At 38.3% G+C, this 19,575-nt stretch overlaps 1 protein-coding gene across 50 annotated transcripts in view; it reads right to left on the bottom strand.

The window, feature by feature from the left end:
* Positions 1-19,575, bottom strand: part of SOX6 (SRY-box transcription factor 6) — a 720,275-nt gene that overhangs the window by 72,691 nt on the left and 628,009 nt on the right. For 26 of the 50 annotated variants that reach the window (XM_060399843.1, XM_060399842.1, XM_060399858.1 and 23 more), the window contains 2 exons: positions 16,571-16,754; positions 13,337-13,524 (listed from right to left, as the gene is read on the bottom strand). In XM_060399843.1, coding sequence (XP_060255826.1) covers positions 13,337-13,524; positions 16,571-16,754 — 372 coding nt within the window. Of the gene's footprint in view, positions 1-13,336; positions 13,525-16,528; positions 16,755-19,575 lie in introns of all 50 variants that reach the window. The other 24 variants (XM_060399833.1, XM_060399835.1, XM_060399851.1 and 21 more) reach the window with 1 other exon arrangement.

Below are 19,575 nucleotides of genomic sequence, written 5' to 3'. Positions count from 1 at the left end.
GAAGATGGTAAGAAGAGACAAGGGGAAGGGGAGGGAGACAGGGAAAAAGGGAGGAAGGGAGGAAATATTTGTTAAATGCCTAACACATATATAACAAAGAAGGCGATGGCACCCCACTCCAGTACTCTTGCCTGGAAAATCCCATGGATGGAGGAACCTGGTGGGCTGCAGTTCATGGGTTTGCGAGGAGTGGACACGACTGAGGGACTTCACTTTCACTTTTCACTTTCATGCATTGGAGAAGGAAATGGCAACCCATTCCAGTGTTCTTGCCTGGAGAATCCCAGAGACGGAGGAGCCTGGTGGGCTGCTGTCTATGGGGTCGCGCAGAGTTGGACACGACTGAAGCAACTTAGCAGCAGCAGCAGCAACACATATAGAAGGTATTTGCTAGGAGATTGAATATTGTATCATTTAATAATCAAGTCCTAACATTTTTGCAGTTGAGAAAAGTGAGATTCTGAGATATAACAACTTAGTAAGCCAGGGTTGAACCCTGTTTACCTTTCTACTACACAAGTCCAACACTGTGCTTTGTAAATAGTAAGTACATAAAAGGAAATGGAATTGGAAAAAAGTGTGTTCAAAGGATAAAGAAGAACACAGTGTCAGTCACAACATTCAAATGAAGGCAAGAAAGCTAGGTAAAAATGAATGGATCTAAAAGATAAATGACAAGGTCTATTCAGAAACAGCTTGCAAAATTACTGTAGTTCTCAAACATGCTTGAGTATGTCTCAAGCTTTTATGAAGACCTATTAGAGAACACCCATGTTTCATCCTAGAAACTGCTGTACTTATATAGTAGAAATACTGGGGATCTTGTAACATATTTTTCTATTTTTGTTTGGTTATCAAGATGTTCACAGTCAAGTCTGTGGTGTATCTCTAACAATTATGTAAATATGCATAACAAGAATTTTTGTGCACTTACTTATCCCAGCTTTATCTATTTACCTTATTTTCCTACACTTCACTTTTCTTTCCCACTATCTCCTCCATATTTAGTTTTTATCTTGTTTTATTATATGTCTTACTGCAAACCACCCAAAATTGTTTTTGCATTAAGATAAGTTATAAATATAAGTAATAGAATTTTATTAACTTTTTGCTCCTTAATTCAAATAGAATAAAACCAGTAATCATATCTAACTGTATACAATGTTTGATTAGTGAAGGCTATTCTTAAAGTTAAGGGCAATACACTGAAAACATACACTCTACATACTATAGTCCATAATCTAGGATGATATGTATTCAAAGCATTCTCCTGGCAGTCTCAAAGGCCCTTTTGGAGGGTCCACTAGACCAAAACTAGTTTTATAATAATACTAAGACATTATTTGTCATTTTCATTCCTTACCTTTCATGACTGTTCAATGGAATTTCTCTGAAATTACACAGCCTTGTGATAAAGCAACAGATTGAATGCAGAAGCAGAAATAAGAATCAAGCTGTCTACTATTAAGCCAGACATTAGAGACATTTGCAAAAAGGTAAAACAAAGCCATTTTCCAAGTTTTTCTTTTGAAGAATATACGTAGTACTAAAAATGTTGTTTACATTAATATCTAATGGGTTTATTGTGATTTGTAAATGAATAAATATTTTAATTTTTCAGTTTAAACATCATATATGATAAACGTGTGTGTGTATGTGTGTAAAGGAATCCTAGGACTGAAAAAGTTGAGAACAGCTTATCCAGAAGGATTAAGAGAGTAGATCTAGAAGAATTAAGGGTTAGAAACTACATAGGAGAGTGGGCGCCTAGGTCTATAAAATCGTTACTACTGGTAAATTTGTTCCAAACTTACAAAACTTCCAAACAACTCTTTATGCAAAGTTAACTATGATGTGTCAAATTTTAACCCTTTCACTGGGAGATCCTTTAACTGGACATGACCTTTTGATTTAAAATATTTGTTGTAAACAAAAGTCTTATATTTGTTCCTTCCTCTACTCCAACCCTAAGAAGTATCTTGAACCTTTTAAACCTAGATAAATTATCACCATCCTTTCCATTTAACCTGCAGAGAAGAAAAGAGCCAAACAAGTTTGTTGTTGTGTTTTATGAATTGGGTCTTAAACTAGTAGCTAGGCAACCAATCAAGTAGCCCTGACAACAGAAATAAAAGGAACTTAATGATAACATTCAGCCTGGAGTCTATATCCAGCACTGCTTAGCTGTTCAGTATTACTGGTTCAAATGTAAAACCTGACACTAATAAAAGTTACATTTTTTTTTTAATTTATAGCAATTTTGGTCTGTGTATGCTGTTTTAGAAAAATACTATCACAATTATAAATATAGTTAGTTACTCCTTTCAAAGAAATATGCATGAAGCATATATATCTAGGTAGACTTCTTTATCTCATTAAAATTGATATTTGAAACTCAGATGTATGTCTTGTTTTAGATTTTAACTAAAATTGCCCTGTCAGTCTCACAGAGCTGTGGGGAACAAATGAGATGAGAGAGAGAGAGGTAACGAAGAACCAAAGTGATCCAGAGCTGGTGTTAGGTCCCTAATCTGCAAAACAAGGACAGGATTATCTATATCTCTAAATTTGGAAAGGTTCTAGAGAGATAACATATGTGATAATATTTCTGAAACAGAAACACTACAAAAATGCTTCTTGTCACAATGTTAAAAGTAGTATATAATTTTTTTTAAACCTACTTTTGCTCTGCTTTGCAAAATACGGTGTTATAATTAGAATCTGTCCCCTTCCTGTAAAATCTCTAATATGCCCGCAACACTCTTAATTCAAATTATCAATATTTTGGGAACGAGTTGACATTGGAAAAAGCACAACTGAAAAAGCACAATGTTAGTCAACTGCTTATAAAAATTACCATCCTGATTAATCAATGCTATACACTCCTTGAAAACAAGAAAACCTCACTAGTCTGTGTGCTATATAAGAAACTCATTCATTCCAAACACACTTTGCTAAATAATTTGCTCACAGTTCCCTTACACTTATTGTTGTACGGCTACATTGATCATCTGTCTGAACTTATCCTGTCATGCAACAATGACTATCTGAATCAATTGTGTAAATAACAAGGAGCTGTGGCAACTGACAATGTGAAGCAGAAGACATACAGTTTATTTTTCATTTCCAATAAAAGAGGGCAGTATTACATCAGTGTAATACTGACATACTGTTCTGATGTTTTTGCAAAGTATGGATATGAAGCAAGAATCTACACTTGTGAATAAATGAACAATTGTGTTTTTTAACAAAAAGGAACAGGTTTACAATGTACCTTAGTGACTGGACTGTTTTTCTATTTACTTGACTGAAAAAATATCATTTTGGCATGAGAAATGCATATAATTATCGGGAATCAGGTTAAGTATTCTCAAAAATCATGGATTGAAATTTTGATTTTCTGGAAATTATTAAAGTATATATTAAATTAATGGGAACGAAAGTCCCTAGCACACTGATATTATAAAATTTGAACATTATCATGTTGGCTATGAGCAGATCCTATAGCAAATAACTAGAGTATTCAAGTTACTTTAAGAATGAAAAAAAATGTATATCTTGAGTTTGTAGGAAGGTGCCTGTTAGTTCCTAACTACGCTTCTACTCTATCTTAAGAAATTTTGGCTTCACGGAGCAGTAGGTTAATCCATTCACCTTTGGAGAGTCTCAGAGAATAAAAATTTAATGAAATTAACAACAGGTTGGACAACCTGTCTGAGGTCTTACAGTGAAAAAGGACTAACAGTAACAGAGCATCTCTTGTGTCAGATATGTGCCTTATGTATATTTTCCCTCAAAACAAGCCTTCAAAGAAAGGCCATTTTATACCATTTTATAGGTATGTTCATTGAGACTCACAGAGGTTAAGTAACTTACTCAAATAACACAGAAAACCACACAGGCTGCTTCCAAGATTAATCCTAGAAACTGAGACTCCAAAGCCCATGCTCTTTCCAATACATCATGCGCTCTCTAACTCTATCACTGCTGCTGGTTACTAGCCACCTCTTCTGTTTCTCTGTCTATACTAGCATCATTAGATCTTCTGCTTTCTGACTGATATCTTTCCAGGGCCAGAACCAGTGGACATCATTGTGGCGAAGAATGCCTTTTCGAAACAGAAGGTGAAACATATACAGAAACAGGGGGCGCAATGCCTTTCTGCTTCACCGTTTTTGTTATTTTTACCCTGTCTTATTCCACCAAAGGTTTTAGATTGCAAATATAAAAAATACTTTGGTAAGCAATAGCTTAAATATCTTATAGAAAATAAGTAAACAAATCTGGTACTTTTCTGAAATTAGAAATATCATTGATGAAGAACTAGGAAAGCTGAGATTTAATTCCTGCTCTGACACAAATTCACTATGTGACCAAGCATAAGTCATGTTCTTTCTCTAGGTCTCAGTCTTCCTGTCTGTGAACTGAAGGTGTTGGACCAGATCAAATGTTATGTTCCCTTCAGTTGTTTCACTCTATAGTTTTAATCCCACCAGTATACTTCAGAGGCAGACAGAGTGTGATAATAGTGTTCGTGGTAGTTCATTTTGACATGCAATGTGGTCAAGAATTTTTCTTGAGATTCTCGGAAGATCAAGGGAACAGCAGTTCAGGCCACATGTGTATAGATGTGCTATCGGCCTATTTAGGGTAACTCTGATCAACAGGTAATCAATCTACTGGCTCCTCAAGGTTATTAAGATAACCAAAATAACCAGATATCTAAGTTACATCATACCTATGTAGGAATGTACTCTAACCAATCACTGAGTCAGCATTCAAACACTAGGCAATTCAGAAAACTTACAAAACGCACTTTTTAACACTAAGAAGGCCCACCCTACCTTGCCTCTCTTCTAGCCAGATGTCCTTAGCTTAGCTCTAAGGACCTTTAGAAGCAGCCTATTTAAAATCCTACAGTGTACTGTCATGACTAAAACACTCTCTATCTGAGAAATGTCAAAACAATGAAATTTAGTAAGAAGTTCACCTATAATATGATCAAATTGCCCTGGCACTGTCATAGGTTGTTCTTGCTGCAGAAAGTTAAAACCCAGGGAATAAACTTAGACTTCTGCTGGCAAGACATTCATGATCCATGCACAGCAGCTATTTTGAAATGATGGAGCATGAAAGCTCCTAAGGTGCCGTTACAGTCTATTGTCCCTAAAATCTATATATTTAACAGACCCTAAATATCCTGTGACACAGTCAACCAGAACAACTCCATTGGTGCCGTTCTGGTTGATCAAGTTAACAATGTTTCGTTTCAAAGTGTCAAAATAGGAGTTTACCCAGTAAAGTGAAATATATCATGGGTCAACATGTATTCATATGGACGTATATGTAATTCCGTATGTATTATAAGGGTTTCCCAGATGGCTCAGTGGTAAAGAATCTGCCTGCCAATGCAAGAGACATGCATTCAATCTCTGGGTCAGGAAGATCCCCTGGGGAAGGAAATGGCAACTCATTCCAGTATTTTGCCTGGAAAATTCCATGGACAGAGGAGCCTGATGGTCTACAGTCCATGGGTTCGCAAAGAGTCAGACAGGACTGAGCAACTGACACTCACTTTCAGGACTTCCTTTGTGGCTCAGCAGTAAAAGAATCTGCCTGCAATGCAGGAGACCAAGGTTCGATCCCTGGTTGGAAAGATGCCCTGGAGAAGGAAATGGCAACCCACTCCACTATTCTTTCCTGGGAAATCCCATGGACAGAGGACCCTGGTGGGCTACAGTCCACGGTGTCACAAAAGAGTCAGACACGACTTAGCGACTAAACAACAAAAATAGCAAACCCCTGTGTCTATGAAGTAAATGTTCCCCTCAGTTATGAAATACACAAAACATGTTCTATATACATCTAATGTTAGTAAATATCACAAAAACAACTCTACGAAGGAAATTGTGATGTACTGCCCAGATTCCCCTTCAGGACTGATTTGTTTCCTCACCTGTAGGGAATGCTTTGCTCACCCTCAGCTGTTGGCCCTTTTTAGCATCGCCTCAACTAGAGTCACACCTCACCCAAGATTAAGTCCCTTTCCCAGGGCAGCCCTCATCTAATGACTGGTTCACACAAATGTATGAAAGCTCACTCCTTCCATCCAACTTGAGACAATTCTGAATGGACATGGCAGCCTCAAAGCTTCATATGCGGTTGGCTAAGGCCTTGGATGAGACTGCATCACAGTCCGATTCTGCTTTCATCCTTTCCCTTCCACAGGTGGCAATCAGAAAGAGGATCTGCTACCCCCACAAACCTGCTTGCTAATCTCCATCTCAGGCTTCCCCGGTGGCTCATCAGTAAAGAATCCACCTGTGATGCAGAAGACGCAGGAGACCCGGGTTCAATCCCTGGGTGGGGAAAATCCCCTGGAGCAGGGCCTGGCAACCCACTCCCAGTATTCTTGCCTGCAGAGTTCCCAAGGACAGAGAAGCCTGGCAGGTTCCAACTATAGGGTTGCAAAGAGTCAGACACAACTGAAGTGACTGAGCATGTATCAGCAGACAATCTTCATCTCACAGTCTGCTTCTCAGGGAACTCAAATCTGTGACACACTCATTTTTAAACAATGTCCAGATATGAGTGTGATGAGGTATGCTTTATAAATGACAAGATGTTGTGATAGAAATGCTGAAAAATTTTCTAAAACTGCACTATGGTTTATAAGAATAAAGTCATAAACCTAATTTATGAATATTTACATTTAAGGAAATCAAGATAATTCCAAAGATGGCAATTTTAAAGACAGTTAATGCTCAAAATTCTCCAAGCCAGGCTTCAGCAATACATGAACCATGAACTTCCTGATATTCAAGCTGGTTTTAGAAAAGGCAGAGGAACCAGAGATCAAATTGCCAACATCCGCTGGATCATTGAAAAAGCAAGAGAGTTCCAGAAAAACATCTACTTCTGCTTTATTGACTATGCCAAAGCCTTTGACTGTGTGGATCACAATAAACTGTAGAAAATTCTGAGAGAGATGGGAATACCAGACCACCTGACCTGCCTCTTGAGAAATCTGTATGCAGGTCAGGAAGCAACAGTTAGAACTGGACATGGAACAACAGACTGGTTCCAAATAGGAGAAGGAGTACATCAAGGCTGTATATTGTCACCCTGCTTATTTAACTTCTAAGCAGAGTACATCATGAGAAATGCTGGGTTGGAAGAAACACAAGCTGGAATCAAGACTGCTGGGAGAAATATCAATAACCTCAGATATGCAGACGACACCACCCTTATGGCAGAAAGTGAAGAGGAACTAAAAAGCCTCTTGATGAAAGTGAAAGTTGAGAGTGAAAAAGTTGGCTTAAAGCTCAACATTCAGAAAACGAAGATCATGGCATCTGGTCCCATCACTTCATGGGAAATAGATGGGGAAACAGTGGAAACAGTGTCAGACTTTATTTTGGGGGGCTCCAAAATCACTGCAGATGGTGACTGCAGCCATGAAATTAAAGGACGCTTACTCCTTGGAAGAAAAGTTATGATCAACCTAGATAGTATATTTAAAAGCAGAGACATTACTTTGCCGACTAAGGTCCATCTAGTCAAGGCTATGGTTTTTCCTGTGGTCATGTATGGATGTGAGAGTCGGACTATGAAGAAGGCTGAGCGCCGAAGAATTGATGCTTTTGAACTGTGGTGTTGGAGAAGACTCTTGAGAGTCTCTTGGACTGCAAGGAGATCCAATCAGTCCATTCTGAAGGAGATCAGCCCTGAGATTTCTTTGTAAGGACTGATGCTAAAGCTGAAACTCCAACACTTTGGCCACCTCATGTGAAGAGTTGACTCATTGGAAAAGATTCTAATGCTGGGAGGGATTGGGGGCAGGAGGAGAAGGGGACGACAGAGGATGAGATGGCTGGATGGCATCACTGACTCGATGGACGTGAGTCCGAGTGAACTCCGGGAGTTGGTGATGGACGGGGAGGCCTGGCGTGCTGCAATTCATGGGGTCGCAAAGAGTTAGACGCGACTGAGTGACTGAACTGAACTGAAACTGACTTTGTCACAATCTATTTTACTAATCTTATTGTACATCATATATTTATCTTGTTTGATCTCAGAAGAAAATATGATTCTCAGAAGAAAAAGTAGTGTTGTGTGAAACCTCATAAAATTAAGATGGATATTTTGATTATAAGAGAGCCAAGTCTACCATCATAGGAGTCCCTTATTATCATTCTTAATTTACTCTTCTGCAGGTAATGAACCTAACAAGAATAGATACTGGGCCTAGAAACTAAACAAAGCCTGTGCTTAGTTGCTCAGTCGTGTCCAACTCTTTGAGACCCCATGGACTGTGTAGCCTTCCAGGCTCCTCTGTCTATGGGGCTTCTCCAGGCAAGAATGCTGGAGTGGGTTGCCATACCCTTCTCCAGGGGATCTTCCCAGCCCAGGGATCGAACCCAGGTCTCCTGCATTGCAGGCAGATTCTTTACTGTCTGAGCCACCAGGGAAGCCAAACAAAGCCTACAACAAATATACGTTCAAAGCAGTGACATTATTTGCAACAGAGATAATGTAAAGGAGAGCTATGGACACAACAGCCTTGAATATAATGGACTTTTCCAGCAACCTGAATTCAACCCCTATAAGTTCTCTACTGAGACAACAACTCTCTTCAACTGAGAAACCAGCGGTTTCTGATTCTGTAGAAGCCATTTTGCCACTTATCTCCAGGAGCTCAATTACATTGTGTGACATATTTTAGGACAAGTTGAGATTTATTAATTTTCAATCTTAACCTAATCTCTCATCTCTCACTGGTGGCTTCCAACACAAATTAATGTGTTATTATTTCAGAGCCTCAGACTTCTTTCCTCTATATGAATTAAGAAAAGTCAATGAGAAATACTTTAACCCAGAGTATCTGAAGTTAGTAGAGTCTTAAGCTTGAACTTGAATCGATGATATAAATTCAACAATATAGGGTCACTGTGTCAGACAAACAGAGTCCCTGCTGGAAGGAAGGGATGTCCAGTGCCAATTTACTATTTAGGTAGTGCAAACATTTCAGGATGTCGCTATTCTAAGCCTACTTAATGTGACAGAGGGGCTTCACTGAAAGGCAGAGTTGCTGTAACAATACTGAATTTATTTCTTATTTCCCCCACAACCTAAATGATGTACACACATCTGTTTTAAATATTCTCTATGTTAATATTCCAAACAAAAATTCTAGTTTTTCATTAGAAATATTTTTCAAAGAAATATTTTATCCCTAACATTAAGCAAAAGCAAATGATTCTCTATAATTTAAAAACAAATGTGATTACTGAAAGGTCTTCCTATGTGGCTCAGTAGTTAAAGAACCCACCTGCCAATGCAGGAGGCACAGGAGACACAGATTCAATACCTGGGGCAGGAAGATCCCCTGGAGGGGGAAATGGTGACCCACTCCAGTATTGTTGCAGGGATAATCCCACAAACAGAGGAAGGCTACAGTCCATGGGATCGCAAAGAATCGGACGCGACTGAGCTTGAAAGCACACTCACATGTGATTATTTAAATAACTTGTTTTTTTTTTTTGAATAAAATTTCTGAAATGTATTAATTCTAAACATATTTATTTAGTCCACTGATATTTCAACTAGGGGTAATTTTGTCCTCCCTACCCCAATAGGGGATATTTAGCAATATCTAGAGATGTTTCTGAGGGGTGCTACTGGCATCTAATGAGTAGAGGCCAGATTAGCCACCCATGACAAAGAATTCTCTAGCCAAAAATGTCAATAATGCTGAGGCATCAGCATTATTATGACATTATGAAACCACGATCTAACTTAATAAATCTGAAGTTTCCATAGCTTTGTGTATCAACTCAGTTAGAAAGGAGTTTAACTATGTAAGTTGGTCAATATGCCATCATCCGAAACATCTAACTCTGCTTTCTTCTGCTGACCCTTCCATCATTGTTATGAGGAACTTGTATCTGTGGCAAAATAGCTCATTTGTTCTATATATTCAAAGATCACCCATAATTTAGCCTAAAAGGTATGGGAAACACAAGAAAGTACCCACTCTGTACCTGAGGCTTTGCTAGGTATATTCATATATATTTTATTCTATTGTAGCCCAGATTACTACCCTCACATTACAGATGAAGAACTTGAGATTCAGTGAAGTTATTCAACTTACCAAATATCATACAGTTGGCAAGTGACAACTCAGGGCCTACCACTCCAAGTAAGAATATATACCTTTAAACTCATTAATACTTCCCGTATATGCAAAGAAAACTGAATCGCCAACGGTAGTTAATGCGGTGAGAAGGGTAATTAGCTTTTGACCATACAACTGTATTATTAGAAATTTTAGTAACCATATATCACTTTCATTTGAAAACCAATACAATTTAAAAGACTTACATAAATCACTGACATCCTTCTCATACTAATTTTAGGATTCACCCTTGACAAAATTGTAAAGTAGGAGATGTCCTCTGCTACATGTATCCATTCTCTTGCTTTTACCCCAATTTTCTACTCAGTAGCCCTGTGTCTCCTGAGAAACATGTATGCAGGTCAAGAAGCAACAGTTAGAACCAGACATGGAATAACGGACTGGTTCAAAATTGGGAAAGGAGTATGACAAGGCTCCATATTGTCACACTGTTTATTTAACTTATATACAGAGTACATCATGCAAAATGCCAGGCTGGATGAATCACAAGCTGGAATCAAGATTGCTGGGAGAAATTATCAATAGCCTCAGATAGGCAGATGATACCACTCTACTGCCAGAAAGTGAAGAGGAACTAAAGAGCCTCTTGATGAGGGTGAAAGAGAGTGAAAAAGCTGACTTAAAACAACATTCAGAAAGCTAAGATCATGGCATCGAGTCCTATCACTTCATGATAAATAAATGGGGAAAAAGTGGAAGCAGTGACAGATCTTATTTTCTTGGGCTCAAAAATTACTGTAGATGGTGACTGCAGCCATGAAATTAAAAGATGCTTGCTCCTTGGAAGAAAAGCTATGACAAATCTAGAGAGTGTATTAAAGAGCAGAGGCAACACTCTGCTGACAATGATCGATATAGTCAAAGCTATGATTTTTCCAGTAGTCATGTACAGATGTGACAGTTAGACCATGAAGAAGGCTGAGCACTGAAGAACTGATGCCTTCAAACTGTGGTGCTGGAGAAGACTGTTGAGAGTCCCCTGGACAGCAAGGAGTTCAAACCAGTCAATCCCAAAAGAGCTTCCCTTGTAGCTCAGCTGGTAAAGACTCTGCCTGCAATGCAGGATACCTGGTTTCAATTCCTGGGTCAGGAAGATCCCCTAGAGAAGGAAATGGGAACCCACTCCAGTATTCTTGCCTGGAGAATCCCATAGACAGAGGAGTCAAGCAGGCCACAGTCCATGGGGTCGCAAGAGTCGGACACGACTTAGGGACTAAGCTATGGCAAATCCTAAAGGAAATCAACCCTGAATTTTCATTGAAAGGACTGATGGTGAAGCTGAAGCTCCAATACTTTAGCCACCTGACATAAAGGGCTGACTCAGCGGAAAAGACCCTGGTGCTGGGAAAGATTGAGGGCAGGAGGAGAAGAGGGCGACAGAGGATGAGATTGTTGGATGGCACCATTAACACAACGGATATAATGTAATGGATATGAGTATAACCAGACATAGAATATAGAGCAAACATGGAGTTTGAGCAGCATGGAGGTGGCGCAAACTCCAAAAATAGTATGCTCAAACTCCAGGAGATAGTAAAGGAGAGGGAAGCCTGGCATGCTGCACTCCATGGGTTCGCAAAGAGTTGGACACAACTTAGTGACAGAACAACAACAATCCCTATGCATAGCAGGTCCCAAGTGTATAAAAGTTTATGGCTTATCCAGCACCAAAAGGCCCACTATTCCCCAGATAGTTTCTCTCTTACTTTATGTGAACCTTCTGCTAAAAGGATCAATCAAAGTAGGGGAGGGGGAGTTAAGTCATTATTAATTTAATGTATTAAATTAATATATTTATGTAATCTATTTTTCTATCTGTAGGAAACTGGGTCTTTGCAGATATAATCAAGTTAAAGTCACACTGGATTAGGGTGGACCCTAAATTCAATAAGTGATGTTCTTCTTAAGAAGAGGAAGATTTGGAGACATGGGGATATACACAGAGGGAAGACAGCCATGTGAAGAGGGAGGCAGAAACTGGGGTGAGGCAGATACAGGGTAAGCAATGGCTAGGATCACTAATTCATCAAATAATCAGCATTTTCCAGCCATTGTTTGACAATAACCTCTCAACTGGTCTGCCTGTTTCCTTTCTTAGCCTTCTGAAGTCTGCTCTTGCACATTTTGCAGAAGGATCCTTTTTATATGTAAATCAGATCATGTCAATGCCCTGGACAAAAAGAATGTAGGAATTCTCATCAGACTCAGAGTGAAACACACATAGTCCTTCCAAGGCCTACAGGTCTACCACAGTCTGCCCCAGGCTATCACTTCTCTTTAGGTCTCACTGCTCTGCCTTTCCTCAAGTTGCTCTTGCTAAATTGGCCTCCTTGTCCTACACTCTAAGGGCCTCTAAGCCTATTGTTCCCACTACCTGGATGCTCTTCATGTGGCCTGCACAGGGCTTCCTTCACTCTCTCTATTACATGACACCTCCTTAGAGTCCTTACCAGCCTACCTAAAGGAACAATCCTGTAACTGTATTTCCTTAACTTGCTGCTATTTCTCTCATGGCAATGATTCACCTCCTCCTGTTACCAACATTAGTCATTATGTATTTGTTTATTTTTTTCTTCATCTGTGTTCCCCTATCAGAATGTAAGCTCTATGAGAACAGAGATTTTTGTCTCATTTGTTCACTGTTGTATCTCCAGTGCCTAGAACAGTGTCTATTACACAATAAGCACTTGATAAATAATCTGATGAATCAAAAAAATAAATGAATGCATTTTGTAAGTTTCTCTGTTTTCTGTTTTGCTCAGGCTGATAGGAAACTTAGTAATAAATTCAATGATGAGTCATAATAATGTATTAGCCTTCACTGTGAGTATATCTGCTTTTTTAAAATATTCTGATAGTCTGTAACCTCATATACCCCCTTTATTATAAGATATTTCTAACCTTTTGGAATGGGACAGAAAAACACCAATGGCAGGAGTTTGGGTGTTTGGTTGGGTACTAAGAGGGAAAAGGTTTATTTTTTAATCAGCAGTAATGCTTAAACATAATGCAAGACAGTCCTCAAGCTAGAAGCCCAAATCTTTGGCTGCAGGTTGATGCGTTGGAGCCTGAAAAGAGCCAGATAAAAATGAGTCAACGGGTCTAGCAGAGCCAGTGAAGGAGGGAAGCAAGTTTTACCTTTTCATTCCTACAGTTGTTCAGCCCCATATTATTCAGGGTGGACAGTTTCCCATCAACACCATGTGGCTGTTGCTGTTGTTGCTCCCGCTGGATCTGTTCTCGCATCTTCCGAGCCTCCTGAATAGCTTTCATCACTGTATCCTGATCCCCAAACAGGGCAGGAGAGTTGAGACTGGACAGGATATCTGCATACACAGGATGTATTATTAGAGGGTTGTAAGGTTAGACACAAAAAATACCGCTACTGTCCACTCCCCTGTAGAACACCACATTCTTTGAGCAAGGAAGGGGCTCGTTTGCTATTAAGAAAAATGCAATAGACCACAGAAATCCAGGGTAACTGACATGTGCTGGGTTTTTTGTTTTCAGTTCTTGGAGGATACCCTAGCATTTCAGTTTATCTGGGCTCTGTTAACCCGCTTCCTCAAAAATGAAGGTTCCTAGATTCCTATATAAGTATACACACACACACACACACACACACACACACATACATTTTCTGGTTATATTTAACAATTAGTGGGAGAGTAGTTGGGATGAAAGTGGTAGGAAGGGGCACAGAGACATCTGTGCAGGCTGTCCATTATATTTAGTATGCTAATGCAGGAAAGCTGTTTCTGGCCCAGCCAAAAAAAAAAAAAAAATCTGTGAGGCCACACACATCCTTTAGTGATATCTGTATCTGTGTGTTCATACATCCACTGCAGGAGACAGGGGGTGGGAAGGGATACACCACACTCTCTGTTCCCCAGTCACTGGCTGGTTAATGAAGCATTCCACTCATGCTGCCTCAGTTACTTAAGAAGAGAATGACAACCCATTTCCTACCCACAACCTGAACACCCACTGCTCTCAGTTCCCTGCCTTTTTGACAGTGAGGCTGAATGTGTGGGAATGGAATTTATATAAGGATAAAGCTTAAAATAAAGTGAAAATATTTACTTTCATTATATTCCATGCAGCACAGAAGGACAAAATTTAAAATTAAACTAAATTTCCTCTATATCTTGCATTTTATTGTAGGTTCAAATCGATACTTTAGATTAGCTTTTCCAATTTTAGACAGAAAGAAGGCAACTGACTGACAGATTTCAGCTGCTGTGGTAAAGTTTAATGTGATGAGCTTGTGTGTTTCCTGGTATGAGCATTTTATAGCACACATATGTGTGTATGTATGTATGTGTGTGTGGATCTGTGTATGTGCACACACCTCACAGAGACAGATGGGACAGAGGAAACCAGACTGTGATCAAGCCCATGTCTATGTGTGTGCCGTACATGTGCTTATCACTCGAGTTTAGAAAATATTCCCAACGCTATCTATGGAAAAGTTTTAGAAAGTTAAACAGCCACTTTTTAGCAAATAGAAACCCTGTATCTTTAGCTCTGAAGCTTTTCTGATTAAAAAAGAAAATCCATCCAGTATTGTGTGAACAAGGGTGCTATTACTTCAGCTCATTTCTAGTTCACGATCTAAGGAATACACTCTGCTAAGATGTAAACTCCAAAAGAACAAGGGCCTGTACAGTCATTTTTGTCCCCCACTATGCTAAGTACAGAAAACAAATACTTTCCAAATAAAATTTAGAAGTGGTTTATACCAGGGCCATTTCAAGATCAAGCCTATTATTTATCCTCATGTTGGCTTTTTCCCCTCATCTCACAACTTTCAATAATCCAGTGATCATGCTGGGAATGATTCATTTCTCTTTGCCACAGTGATCCCACTGACTTGGAGTGAAATCTCTGGGCCCCTAAAAGAGTGTTCTGACTCAAAAAGAGGATAGACTGCTGGGTAGATCCTAATGTCCCCAGTTTCAGTAAGGAAGATTTACATCTCATCATCAGAAGAGCCACTTAAGATTCAGCATTGTTCAGCAAACGTTCCAACTATGAGTTTTCAAAAGGAGCACTGAGTTATACGTGAGAAGACCTGGACTTTAGTTTTAACTCTGCTAATTAATAGCTACATGGCTGTGGGTGAGTCATTTTATCTGAAAGATGACAGTTTATTATACAAGAATAACAATAACATACTACCTAACTCATAAGATGATAGTAAAAAATCAAATGAGATAAGATAGACAAAATGTTTGGTTAAACTGTAAATGGCTACACTTATACATTATTTTATTTATTGCTGTAAGCAATTCAGGCTAAAGGATTAAATAAAACATGGAAGGTAATATGGTAAAGAAATGCTGGTTCTAGTCCCAAATCCCTTTGAACTTCTGTGTCTTTATTGGAAAATTAAGAAACTTATAGAGCATGGTAATAATAATGTTCATATTTACTTGCCTCTCTGCCACTGACAAGTGCTTTCACAATTACTGTTTCATTCCACATGTATTTGTAAATGCGTTGGTATTTGGCTGTCTAGTCTTTTTGGTTGCATGCCTTCTGGGTTCCAGATACCATGTTAGAGACTTTGTATACCTACATTTCTGTCTTAATTCTCATACCAACCTATAAGCTAGGAAATAATATTTCCTTTCCAGAGATTAGGAAACTGAGTTTAAAAAAAAATTAAATAATTTTCACAGGGTCACACAGCTAGTAAGTAAAGGCTCTTTCTCAGTTCAAGGCTGCCTGATGCCAGATCCCCTTTATCCCCTATACTTCTCACACCTGGGTATGACTATCCCTAGAGACAATTGGCAGTGTATCAGAGAATGTAAGAAGACTGAGGATCACTATGACATATCTTACTAGATATCAACTTTATTTTATATGATGTCACTAAGTGTCATTCATATTTGCTTCAGTGGAAAACTGATATGGGATAAGGTATAAAATTCACAGTTTACAAAGAAAACAAAATTTCAAAAAATTCTGGACTTTTGGCAGGCAGCTTTTAGGCCAGGCTCCTTTAGGCCCTTGGAGAGTTCACAGCCACTCTTACTCTGCCTAGAGTCACTTCAGTGGCAAAGCACTGACTCAACACAGAAATTTCTAAGTCTCTGATTGCTAGATCTAACTCATCATCATTGGGAGAATGCATCCAACAGGATTTATATTCTAACCTTTCCTGAAAGTTCTAGTCACCTAAGACGCCACACTGGGTTATGCTTTAGTAGAAAAGAATTTACTTTTACATTATTTACTTTCAGTATTTAAATTTTTCTTGGACTAAAGAATACTTTGAAAACAAGAATCAGTCATCATTAAACGCATTTTGCTTTCTTTTACCTAATTCATAAGTCTCTTCCTGGTGTTGACTTTTCCATTTACCTAAAGAGGATCCTCTTCCCAAGCTTCCTCCAATGGGGCTGGGGATGCTGCTTTTGTTAGGCAGATTGACAGGGCTGGTTTTGCTGGCTGGGAAGAGGCTCTGGGTGGGAGATGTTGGGGACTTTACAGGCTCAGCTGTCTTGGGTCGGGATGAGAGATTCAGCGGCTGCGCTGCTGCTTCATCCTACAAGAGTTTAACATAAATAATTATTTAAAAAAAAAGACAAATGAAGCACATTATCACTTAGTAAGCCACAGTTATTTTACACCTCAGAGACAATGCCACATTCTCCACAATAATAACAAAAGAAGCTAATTATCTACCTCCTTGAAGATTCATCGGAAGGAAACCTCATTAATTTCCCTGTGTTATGCTTCTATTTACATTAACTGTGTAGTTGGATCATTCTTTTTGCCAAATTAAAATCTGAATTAGCTCACATTACAGCTTAATTTCCTAATGTGTTTTCAGGGATCCAAATTAACCTAGGGCATTTACAAAGAATTATTTAAAATTTCAGCAGCTCTGTAGTGCTTTTGTGTTATTCTCTCTGAAAAGTTCCTGGAACTATAAATGGGCTCTGCCGCTAATTTTTTAATATATATTTTAAATCAAACAATTGCAAGTACTTTAAAAATGGAAACACTGTAAGCCTTCTTCTGCTCTCCTGGGCCTTTGCCCAGAGAGCCGCATGCCACAGCATGGCTTCTATGTGGCTTTCTGGGTGTGGGCGCTCTTCATGGTCTATATTCTGGTTTCTATTCATGTTTAAAATTAATTTTTGTAAAGAGCAAAGACACATTATAATTATGTTTTACATACCATGCTATATGCAATTTATTTTTCATGTCTACAGTGATGTCTCTTTATATTCTTTGCTACATATATTTACAGAATGTCTATTTTAAGATGCCAGTTCTTCTATACTGAGCACAGTATTCAAATATCTGGCTTGTAACTCTGGTTTTACCAGGAGCTTGAAAGCTAAGCTCTTTACCTTTTTTTTGTTTCATTTATTCTGCCATGTAACACCCTTAACACTTCCATCATTCTAGAAATTTAATTGCAGTATGAACATACTCATTTAAACGCTAGGTTTTTAAGATCTGCAGTATTGTGTTTAAAATAAAATTTCCAGCAAATGTTAACTCCTCTTTTGCTTCTGAGAAGGCACAGAGAACTTGCTTTTCACGTCATTGTTTAGAACACACAGTAGAGCTTGGAAACTGAACTTTCTCCCCTATGGCAAACATGTCACTTCTCTGGGACTCAATTTCTTCATCTATAGAAAAGAGGGCCTGATTCTAGCTGATCTCTAAGGCCTCTTCCAGCTCTAATGGTCATTGTTTGAGTGGGAACAAAAAGGGAGGCCGAAGATAGTTATCAGGAGGGAGGATTAGAAAGAGAAAATGAAAATAACATGCACAAAAGAGCCCCTGTGCCTAACATTGTGCTAGATATTTTCAAGTATATTAGCTCACTTAACTACCAATAACTATGAGACTGGGCAGTAGTATTCTACATTTACAAAGAAAGAAGCAGCCAAAGTGATAAAATGACCATACAAAACCATACATGGAAGGACAGAATTCGAATTACAGTTTTTTAGGCTCCAAATCCCAGGCACTTTTTTTTCTTTACTGAATTATCAGATAAAATAAGTCATTTGTTTGTTTGTTTGTCTTGGTAGGAAATAAGTAATCTGGGACATCTATGGTGCAATGTACTTTTATCTCTATCTAGATATACGATAGGTTCTCAGGAAACATAGTTGCATCCCTCACAAACGGAGCTTGATTAAAGTTTACTTGCCTTTGCTCTGAATTCAAAGGATATTTAGACTAGTTAGTTCCTTTGCTCATTTCTCAATAACAGTGATTTCTAAGTTAGGTATTTAGTTAGTTTTCTCCACATTTCTTTTACTTCACCAAGTTTCTTATGATCCCTTAGTTCAGTGTCTTCACACTTGGAAAATTTTCAGCCATTACTTTTTAAAACATATTTTCCGTCCCTTCCTTCTCCTTCTGGGGCTCTATTTGTATATATTAGGCCATTTGATGTTCTACAGCACTGATAGTCTTTTTTTCTATGTATTTCATTTTGGACAGTTTCATTGTTATGTCATCAAGCTCACTAGTCTTTTCTTCTGTAATATCTAATCTGTTGCTATTCCAAATCAATACCAATCCAGTGTACTTTTCATCTCAAACACTGTATTTTTCATCTCCAGGCATTCAATATGAATTTTCCATGTCCTGCCTTATAATGTTCCTGTTTCTTGAATATATGGAGTTTATAATATCTCATTTTATAATTCATTTTTGAATATAGGCAAACTTCAGAGACATTATGAGTTTGGTTTCAGACCACTGCAATAAATCAAATAACCCAATAAAGTGAATCACATGAATTTTTGGTTTCCCAGTGCATGTAAAGGTTATGTTTATACAATACAGTAGTCTATTAAATGTGCAACAGCATTATATCTAAAAAACAATGCATACACCTTAATTAAAAATAATTTTTTGCTAAAAAAAATTGCTAACCATCATCTGACTGTGCAGGATTGCCATAAACCTTCAATTTGTAAAAAGTACAATAGCTGTGAAGCTCAATAAAAAGTATGACTATATATTCTAATTTATTATTTAGTCTTACAATTCAATAATTTCCATTTCTACCAACAATGCCACTGAGCATGGGAAGCCCTGATTAACTCCCAATCAAGTCAATTCTTTTCCACCATGGCAGGCCTGCTGTTCATCCTCACAGCTTGTCCTGGCCCAACAGATACTTTGTGGGTGAAGAGAAGCAGATATGCTTACTTCTTCACTTGGTCTAGTTGAAAGTCTCTTTTAAGAGCTGTTTTTATTGTCTTATCTAGTAATTTCATCACCTGTGTTATTTTGAGGTTTATCTCTAATAATCAATTTATTCTTCTCATTATTTTTCACATTTTCTTGCAAGCCTGATAATTATTGAACAGATGCTCCACATTGAGATT

Source organism: Ovis aries, chromosome 15 (assembly GCF_016772045.2).
Source record: "Ovis aries strain OAR_USU_Benz2616 breed Rambouillet chromosome 15, ARS-UI_Ramb_v3.0, whole genome shotgun sequence".
Lineage (NCBI taxonomy): Eukaryota > Metazoa > Chordata > Mammalia > Artiodactyla > Bovidae > Ovis > Ovis aries.
The sequence above is the reverse complement of the archived record's forward strand: the minus strand, read 5'-3'. Positions and strand labels throughout refer to the sequence as shown.